The sequence below is a fragment of the Dendrobium catenatum genome, unplaced genomic scaffold, assembly GCF_001605985.2.
Source record: "Dendrobium catenatum unplaced genomic scaffold, ASM160598v2 fragScaff_scaffold_1105, whole genome shotgun sequence".
Classification (NCBI taxonomy): Eukaryota; Viridiplantae; Streptophyta; class Magnoliopsida; order Asparagales; family Orchidaceae; genus Dendrobium; species Dendrobium catenatum.
The window spans coordinates 1,640,925-1,651,876 of NW_021319567.1; the positions used below are offsets into that span (position 1 = coordinate 1,640,925).

Below are 10,952 nucleotides of genomic sequence, written 5' to 3' on the forward strand. Positions count from 1 at the left end.
CAATTTACATGGACCAACACTTAAAATTTTACCTGTTTGCCAAGAAATTTGAACCAGGAACCTGGGCTTTACCCAGCCGGCTCTTCACCACCCGAACAAGCAGCAGTGGGTTTGCATATTATCTTTACTTTCCTTTAAATATTCACTGATTTTGAGGACCATTGTAAATATTATGGGCTCCAAAGTTTTCCAATGATCTTTAAATTTGTGAGATGAACATAAATGGCATCAATCTTTAAAATTAAATAAAAAAATCCAATGATTTTAAGCTCAATAAAAAGTATAAATATTTTTGGAGTTGTTGACAAAATAGCGAGGTTGAAACCCATATACACCATATTCATATTTTAACATTCAAATTAAAAAAGAAAAACAAATAAAAGAATCTATATAACAATAGCATTGCAGCTAAATTTGGCAAAGCTAATCTAACTACAACATTCATGGACGAAGAAGATTACGACGAGAGCTGCAGAAATGTTATTTACAGAGATTTGAACCGCAGTTTTTTATTTGAGGAAAAAGAACTTCCATATTTCCCTGTCTGAAAGTTCGGTCAGCATATGAGAACCAAAAAGACCTTCGTCATCCATCAAGCTTCTCAGCTGCTTTGCTCCTCCATTTGAACCAACGAAATTCTTCTTTGCAGCAAGATACAGCACCCCATATGGTGGCCTCAGGCACTGCAGACAAACAAAATCGTCCTTTTTACTCATGCAGATAGATAGATAAACATCCATACAAGACTACTTGCACTTTGTGAGAAAAGAAACATAAGAACTAAAAAAAATACCTTTGTTATTAGTCTATAAAGTTTCTTGAGAGAGCTGGCTGAGTATGTTATTTCAGTCATTAAGATGATATCATATCCTCCATCTCCTTGATCTGCTTCGCTCGCCCTCTCCCACGCACGGCTTCCGGAAAGCTTCCTTGACCTTCTGCTGCTGGGAGGTTCATATCCTATAATGCTCCCATCTTGGCTGCTATAGCCATCCATTAGATCCTCTTCAGAAAAGCTTAGGCTCATACCAGCTGCCATATCAGAAGTATCCACTCCTACGACAGATAGGACGGTATGAAGCTCTGCCCAGTCCCCAGCATAGAAGTGGACATCAGGAGCCAGCTGCTGTCGAGACGGTGTAAGAGGGCTCTCTGGCTGACGAATCTGTCGATCTCGAGCCTGTTCCAGATTTGCAAGAACATTGGGTATGGTTGTGCATCTTAGCGCTTCAGCATTTAAATCCTGGAAATGGACAGTGGCTGCACCCTGAAATAGGATGCCATTGTAAGAAAATAATGTTATATGTAAAGAATAGCACGATTATTTCTGATTGTGAGTTTCCTTAAATTTTGCAGAAAGAAGTAATACCATTACCTTCAGGCAAGCAAAGATTCCAGGAAGACCATATCCACAGCTGAGCTGCCAAGGATTAAGAAGAAGAGATATAGTTTAGGAAAAAAAAAAGCAGGGGCATAATTTCTACATTTATATCCTTTCATATTCCAAAATAATATATAGAAGACTATGAGTTCCATCTAGTCGTTAAAATGAAGCTTTAAAATTATTTTCAAAGATTGGATTCTACAACAAATCATATGTTTTAATCTGTGGATGTTAACTCCTCGATAACTTAATATTATGCATTAAATATATAAACAGAGCATCATTTAATTGCATGTAGGTAAATCCCAATATATTTGCTTGAGTTTAGAATATATTTTATGAAATTGGCTTATAGAGAGTAATCTCTAATGAACATTTTGACCTTTAAACACTTTCATATTAACTCTACATATTCATATTCATCTTATTATGTATCTTATATTCTCCATTGCATACGCCCAACTATTTTATCTTCATGAAGTAACATTAGAACCATCAATATAATCATTTCTTACTCCATCCTTCATAATTTTATCATATATTAAACTTAACATTCTCACTTCTATCAATTTAATTAGTGCTATCTTTGTTGACAAATAAGAATCAATATGCAGCACAACCGGTTTAATTATAATTTTATAAAACTTATCTACTTTTCTCCATGATGCTTTTATATTTTATATGACTTTTTAGATGCACCTCCATTTTAACCATTTGGCTTAAACTTCGGAGGCTATATACTATCAATTTTATAATTTTGGTACAATTTATCAAAGTTACTTATAATTATCACGCCGATGATGAATAAAAGAATGGTACAAAATCGCCTTGTTCCAAAGTCCAAACTAATGCATTTGTTTGGCTTTTTGAAAAAAAAAACCTATTAAATACATTCTACATATTGTTAAATGCATGCTAAAAAAGTTTCATTTGATATTTAAGTTTCTGAATCATTTATCTCCCTACTTTCAACCCTCATCTGGGAAATTAACATGCTTTGAGCATGGCAATCCCATTACAAGTACTTGTGAAGTTTTGTATCCTAAAACATTTCATGCTATAGATCAATATTTTGAGTACATACAGAGGAACTGAGCTGAGCCAATAAGTATTGGTTAAGGTTAGAGCAACCAAGGTAATGTAAAGTGGTTACAAGCCCATAAATAAAGATTTCAGTGTTGACAATGAAGCTTGTCTACTTCAAAGCCTTGAAATGCCTGACTGAACAATGCAGAAAACATAACTGAAAGAACAGGTTGAATTGACAATGGTTCAAAGTTTAGTTTCCAGAAATAAAATAAGTAAACAATAGTAAGCTAGAATTCTTTAGATAGGTTAGCAATCTCAATCAACAACTAATGGGCAAAATAAGAAAGCATGACTAAATGAGTATTTTTTTCAGTATACTTCACAGATAACTAAGTGACGTTTCCAAGCCAGAGGAACAGATCTAAGAAAAAGAAGATTGACTATGGATGTTCTAAATTAGGATTGCATCAACGATTAGTTAAGCAGGAAACGGTAAGCCTAGCAAAATATAGGTTTATAGTAACTTTCCTCGTTGGAATTTAAAGGTTGGTTTAAAATTAAGCCACTTCTACAGAATCAATGTCATGGTTGATGAAACGGTCAGCTAATAAAAAATATGCTTGGTTTTTATGTTAAAAAAGTAATCACTATATAAGTTAACTAGAATAATTTTGTAGCAACTACTGTTGAAAGTAGGGCAAGTCTATAACATTCCAATTAGTTGGTTAACTATTACTTGAGTTATAAGTTTTTCTATTGTAACGATGAATTGCATGAGATGATTTATATTTCTCGGAAATCAAGATTAACTACTGAAAATAAGGAAATAAAAAAGCAAATCGATGGAGCAAAGAATTGATTCCTTTTTTAAGAGTAAGGCCATATGAAATTAAATTACCTCCAAAACACGTTTTCCTCTAAAACTCAACTGACCATCACGAATTTCATGCTTGAGAATGTTTACAAGGTCAATTGAACTTTCCCAAGATTTTAAACATCCTGAAATAACATACAGAACCCAATCAGATCGGATCATTGGTCAACTGCCATTTCAAACCTAAAACAGCAATCTTGAACTCATAAGAACTCACCATCATGTTTTGAAGATACTGTCTCTAAACTAGAAAAACCAATGATATCAGCCACGCTAACTCGTCCCTGAAACACGTGCAAAGGTTATTATTATCCTCCATATCCAGTCAAGAGAATTTACCAAGAATACTAGAACTATAAATCACTTGTGCAGTATTATTTATCAACACAACGGAGAAAAGAATTCACAGCGCTGTTATTTAGCTCTAGGCTCTAGCATAGGATCATCAATGAAACAACTCAAAAACACTAAATTCCCTTCCTAGTACAGATCATATTTAGTGCTATAATCTGCTTTAAAAAAAACAAAATTCATTGCCACAAAGCATACCTTAAAAATGTTGATTCCCTGTAAATCAACATTCTCTCCAGCATACTTGTAGGGATGAGCACTCTGCAAGATGTAAATGAATAACCTCAATTTAGTCCTTTTCATAAAAAAATGAATAATTGTTCAACATTAAACTCAAAACATATATAAGAAATGAAAATGAAAAGGCATATGCAAGATAACATGCAGGATTTATCACCAGAAACAAAATTTATAGTAACATATTCTACCATACGATAACTGAAGCAAAATATGAACCAAACTGTCAAATGAGAATCTAATTCTTAGTTTGCCTCTATTTCAGCTAATTATAATTAAAAATTTAAGGAAACTAAATGACCCCAACCTAATTGAATAACAGCTGAAACCTAATAGCCAACCCAACAAAACTACTGAGCATCAAAGATGTTAAGTGCATACCTTTGAAGGAACAATCTCGACCGCAGGTGAAGGAAAATGAGAATCCCGTTCAGAAACTATGGACACTCCATGGCTGGTCTTATCATGGGTTATCAAGCCCGCCAAGCATTGAGAAAATAGTGAAGGAGCCCGCATTCTTGTCCTTATATCCTTCATTTATTAGAATCTGAAACAAACATCACAAGCACCAAGATATAAAGAACAATCCATTCTATCAATTCTTAAGTGAAATCCTCACACACCAAGAAGAAAAACCCTAGAATACTTGTCAAGAAATAACGGCACATGACAAATCAAGAACAAGAACAAGAAAAGTCAGAGAATAAGATCGCGGACATCCATTCAAAAAAGATAAAATCCAAACTTTCCTTAATAAAACACATCTGAAATGTAACCAAACCTTACCTAGATCAATAGATGCAATCTTAAGAGAAAAAGGAGTCGCCGTCGTGGAAAGAACTGGAAAAATGAATTATAAAGCCAAAGAGGAAGGGATTGCTTCAGAAAAGAAACCCTAACTCCTTCCAAAGTCCGCCATGACCGAATGGCCACCGACTTAGGTCAAAAGGGGGATTAGGAGAGCAGCCAACGACTCAAGCGTGGAAGAAGCTTCCCTGCTGTAACTAGAAAGAAAGAATGCTCACCCTAATGCAGTAAGTTACCCAAATTACCCCTGTGATTTAGAATTATATACATAATAATACTAATATCAATTTTTTTTAAAAAATAGAAATATGTGATAAAATTTAATTATGATTTAAATATTTTAAAACAAACTTCTAGATATATCACAAAATTATTATGTATTTAAATATGTAAGTTCTAAATATTTATATTTATTTATATAATACCCATAATTTTAAATTATAATTTATTTATATTTTTTAGCATTTATTTATGTATTTAAATATGTAAGTTCTAAATATTTATATTTATTTATATTTAAGTTCTAAATAAACATAAATAAATGCTAAAAAATATTATTATTATTCATTTATTTAAAATAAACACTGATTTTCATGCATATGTTTAGATTTAAATATTAAATGTGATATATATGTAAAATATATAATTTTTTTTCTGATATATGTGTATAAATCCAACAACAACAACATCGTCAAGCTTTATCCCACTGCATAGGATCTGCTACATAATCTTTTTTTTTTTTTTAAATTTTCATTGCATTCTATTATGAGTCAAATTTTAATTTTAATCTTATTAAAAAATTGTCATTTCTAATACTTCATAACTAAGACTTTTAAGGTATACTTCTACATTTCTTAACATAAATCAGATCTAATAAATCTACTCTTCTAAGTGAGTCATTGGAAATCCAACATTTTATGAGACCAAAACATCCAAGGCGACCCTTTCTAATGTTGTATGCCACTAAAGCTACTTTAATCTCAATACCGTCGTTGTCATGTCCTAAGCCTCGTATAATAAAAATATATGGTTGCATTAAGTAGTCGACAATCAATATAAAACTCGTTGAATAATCATGATGCGTGTGTAAACCCCTCATTATATATATATAAACATTTATTTATTTATTTGTTATGTGTCAGAACATTCGCAGCGATAGAGAAATATAGAGTTTAATTCTTAGCTTTGTATAAAAATCTAGCACACAGATAAAAGATGAGAGTAAGAGCAATAAGAGATTTTATAATTTTTACGTGAAAAATCCTAAAGAATGGAAAAACTATGGGACCTCACATAACTGAAATGATTCCACTAGAAAAATGACGTCATTCCTCGGAGAAAGGCGTTGTGGCTAAATGTAACAAATATGCATTAAATATAGTACATTACATAGTTTTTTAAAAAAAGTACATTACATAGTTGGAGTTGGAAGAATCCAATGACATGAGAGTTATTCTAAAGAGAACGTTGATCTATTCATTTGTTCGATAAGATAATGGTCTGAGAGATTGTAGTCTGGCGGCGGAGGTTGGAGACCATAGTTGGGTGATTGGAGGAATCATAGTCGATTGGGCAACGAAGCTTGGAAGAACTATAGTTAGGTGATTAAGGACGAAGGATCGTAATCCGGCGATTGAGATCTAAGGGATCGTAATTAGTAGGAAATGGAGGTAAAAAAAAAAAGGTAACGGAGGTCAGGTGGAGTCTTGATTGTGATGGTCATATAGAGGTCCAAAAGCTCTCTTGAGTCTCTAGCATAAGGTCCAAGCCTCCAAGAGTCTCCTTTATGTAGAGAGTAAATTGTCTATTTATGAATTTTGAGAGTGACATACTTGGTAATATATGTAAAAAATCCAAGGCATATTCAGAGTGCTTCATTGGATGAACCATACTAATTATCTCAATCATAGATCGTTTATTCAGTATTTAAGTGCTCTAATGATGTTAGATTTAACTGGTCTTCAGTTCGTTGGATTTGTCTCATCGAGCCGCTCAATTCAACTATAAACATGTTATATTTGAAGATCATTTGATTATCTATAATAATATAAAGCTTTCAATTATACTTCGGGCCCTTTATTTGGACTCATTTGAGCTCATATTTATCCAATTTTGATTTCGTTGGATTTGACTCATTGAGACATGCAATTTGACTATAAGTATGTCAAAAACTTGAAATTGATGCTCGGATGGTCCCGAATTAATTTTGAATAATTAAAAAATTAAAATAATTTTAATAATTTAAATTTATTATAATAAAATATTCTTGTGAATTAGAATGGCCCCCACACGCATAAAGCCTGAAGGGGTGGGTAAGAAGGAGAATATTCCCCGTGTTTGATGGCTAATTTGTCTATAATAAAATAATCTCTGCTAACCTAAACAGCCAAACCTAAAAGTCTTAGGCTTTTAATGGCTAAACAACAATTTATTAAACCACTAGATATTCAAAGGTTAAAATAATTTTTGTTTAATGGCTAATTTGTCTATAATAAAAATAATCTCTGCTAACCTAAACAGCCAAACCTAAAAGTCTTAGGCTTTTAATGGCTAAACAACAATTTATTAAACCACTAGATATTCAAAGGTTAAAATAATTTTAAAATTTCATATTGCATTATTACATCAATTTTAAACTCTATAAATAACGGTGTAATCGTGTTCGACCAGCTTGTGGGTCGACTCAGTATGATCATGAGCCGAACTTGATGAGCTAACGAGTCAATTTAGAGTGAGCCCCGAGCTCACTTAGTAAATGTTAATACATAATACACTTAGAATATATTAAAATTTAAGAATTTAATTATAAAGTTTTTTAAAATATACAAATGGTTATAACTACTATTTAGCCTTTGTTTGAGGCAGTTTTTAGTTACTTTTATAAACAATAATAAAAAAAAACAGTCTCAAACAAAATCTTAATAGTATTCTGATTGATAAGTATTAGAATGGATTTCAAAATCTTTAGTTCTGCTTTGAGATCAGCGTTATATCGATTATGTAGATATGTTTTGAGAATAGTGTTATGTCAATTATTTATATATTTTAGTTATTCTAATAGGACTTTTTTCCGGTATTTTGGAACAAAGTCAAGAATGTAGATTGCTTTGAAAATGATTTGATGTCACTGTTGGGAGAATTACAAACTTTCAAAGTTGAATATCATAAGGGTGCTTTCATTCCAAAATTATGCCATATTAAAAAAGAAAACAAAGAAAAAGAAAAATTAGTAAACAAACGAGGAAGCTCTTAGGAAAATTGGGATATATATATTCAATTTTAGTATAATTAAAAGTCGCACGATTTTAAGTTAATTTCATATACACATCTTGTGTGAAGTGATGTTGGTCACACACACTTGTTGATTCCCATCATCGACCACTACCAATCAATGTCATCGATAACTATCATCCGTCACTACCCACCGCCTATTGTAGCTACAACTAGTTGGCAACGACAACCATCGCTGACACTGTCTACAGTGCTGCCATCCATTGTTTGTCATCATTGTCGATCACTGACCCATATTGGTTGACAAAGGCTACCATTTGTACACCGTTGAAGGTACCTGTTCACAGGTGTCTTGCAGGTCATATTCGGGTCAAGCGACAGGATGGTTTACTCCTCTCTCAAATAAATGCATTCGAGGGATTCGCTCAGGAGCTGGAAAGGAGCTTAACATTGGAGTACAACGGACCAATTCTGGCCACGCATAGGCGATGGAAACCTTAGAAGTTTCTTTCTCGCCAAAGGCTACCATTTGTACACCTGTGAAGGAATATATTCACAGGTGTCTTATAGGTCATATTCGGGTCAAGCGACATGATGATTTACTCCTCTCTCAAATAACTGCATTCGAGGGATTCGCTAAGGAGCTGGAAAGGAGCTTAAAATTGGAGTACAACGGACCAATTCCGGCCACCTCTTCCTTGAAGTCACCCATAGGCAATGGAAACCTCAGAAATTCCTTTCTCATACAGACAAATCTTTATTCATCTCAACTAGAGCCAAGACTCCCACGCAGGATACATCAAACAACGGGTGATACCGTGATATGCATTGCCATTGCAGACATCTCTTGCAACTGGATGGATCTAAAGCCCTCGCTAAGACATCATTAACCTTCTCACCTCACAACAGGGCGACCAAAGAACAACGTAATACTCCACATCATATAGTCCTCCCTATTATACTTCGAGAAAGTCACCCTCCTCTAATCTCAATAAAGGCTCTTGGACCAGCTCTTGGCCAATAACACCAAGTCTCTATAAGCCTAGCCGACTGGCTCCTCTCAGTCTTCATTCCACTAGACACCAACAATTGACCTACAATATAAACTATAAAGTGACAAGATAGCTATCATGTTAAAGATGTGCCTCATGCAACTTTCCACACTATAAAAGGTGGAGGACGAAGCAAGAAGGTATATAGAGAGATTTTATGATCCTTATAAGAGAGAGACCACTAGAGGGAAAAATGAAAGATGTTATTTCTTTCTCTGTAATGTAAAGTTCTAGCTTAATTTCCACCTGCTTTTTATTTTTTTAGCTTTTCACCTGCTTGTATCTCTGGTCTGGATAATAAAGATTTCATCCATATTCACACAATCTTTTGTCTTCTCTCTCTTTCTTCACATTCATACTTGGCTACATTATTCTCGTGTGATTTTCACCTATAGGTGGTGCATAGTACAGCCCGACATCATCCACCGGACAAATGAGATTCAACACCATCATTACAAGCCATCGCCACCATCGCTGTCGCCGTCGTTGGAACCCACCACCATTGTCATTGCCACTTTCAATTTGCTACATTATTATTTTACTTGGCATATCCTTATTTTCAACCAAATAAAAAATAGTTTTTTTTATTTGTATTGTATTGTATATGTTATCCATAAGCATTGACATCATTCCACTCAATTAATGCTGTATTATTTAAGAAAATTTGTGGCGTGTTAGGTATGAACTTTGGCTTAGATTTCCGGGCTGAGCTCATATGCTTTGACCACCCCTTACTTGAGTCCGAAGGCTTTTGGGGTTGCTGTATCTTTTGAAGATCTTAAAGGCTAGAAAATCATCTTCTTTATTGTTCCTCAAAGGGAAAAAAATTCCTTCTAGAAACCTTTTTATGCCATATATATATATATATATATATTACTTTCTAAAGTAGCTTTATAGTACAAAAAAAATTTAGTTCAATAAATTTTTGTACTTAAAAGCTGCTTTAGAAAATATTAAGGAAGTCGTTCCAAACGAAGCCTTAGTCTTTCTTTACATGATTTTAAAATTTTAAATGAGATATAGTCGATTTTTGGATGCAATGACAAACAAATATGCTAGTAGGAGATCACTTAACCAAATGATTTAACTGTTATTTTTTATAATTCTCTAAAAAATAAATTATATTAGTCATCATTAGCAAATATTATTTTATTAGTTAGCAAAAAATACAAATTTTAAATATACATAGATATTTTTTTAGAGGGATGGACCTAAGAAGAGCTCAGGGTTGACATGATCATATGAATTTTTATTGGTTATTTTTATATTTTGAAGGAATTGGTTATTTCTATATTTTGAAGGAAATATTCTAATTTGAATAATTCAGATAAATTTAAAATTTTGATAAATAGTTGTTAAATCGTATTAATACAATGTATGACATGCATACTTATTATAATTCGGCTATTATGATTATATGCATGTGAAAAATAGTACACTAAATTTTCTTATGAATTATAATATTTCTGATTCATATGTAAATTTTACATGCACTAGAATTGACACAATAATCTTAATATTGAGTATAATATTCTTTGTTTATTATGTTATATATGCTGTTAAGTATGTGTATGCAAGAAAAATTGTCTACTATATGATATAGGATGACCAAGATATGATACTCTGCGCATGAGGGTAAGTCGACGGGCTTTCTTTTAAATATGGGTATATAATTTTGATCGAGTGTGAATGGGTTGAGGGTAATGACTTCCGTAGACTATGCCACTTGCTTGTTCTTACTTATATGACATGATATGATATTGCATCTGACTTATTATGATAAATACAATTGTTTTATTTTGAATAATTGAGTATTACTTGAGTGAATATGAAAACTTGGATGTGAAATACATAAATATGATAGTTTTACCTATTATGTATGTATATAAATCCCTCTAAAAACTAATTAATATAAACTACTCCATGCAACAAATAAGTCCTCTCTAATCTTGGAACTTTTATTACGTCCGGTGTAAGGACGTAGAGG

At 32.8% G+C, this 10,952-nt stretch overlaps 1 protein-coding gene across 1 annotated transcript; it reads right to left on the minus strand.

Annotated features, from left to right (window-relative positions):
* Positions 1-262: 262 nt before the first annotated feature.
* On the minus strand, positions 263-4,876 carry LOC110095639 (histidine protein methyltransferase 1 homolog). The gene is made up of 8 exons (XM_020821258.2): positions 4,662-4,876; positions 4,257-4,422; positions 3,837-3,899; positions 3,505-3,571; positions 3,312-3,412; positions 1,376-1,420; positions 794-1,267; positions 263-683 (listed from the first exon to the last, which is right to left on the minus strand). The coding sequence occupies exons 2-8, from the start codon at positions 4,410-4,412 to the stop codon at positions 510-512; spliced, it is 1,080 nt and encodes a 359-aa protein (XP_020676917.1). The 5' UTR covers positions 4,413-4,422; positions 4,662-4,876; the 3' UTR covers positions 263-509.
* Between the last annotated feature and the right edge of the window lie 6,076 nt (positions 4,877-10,952).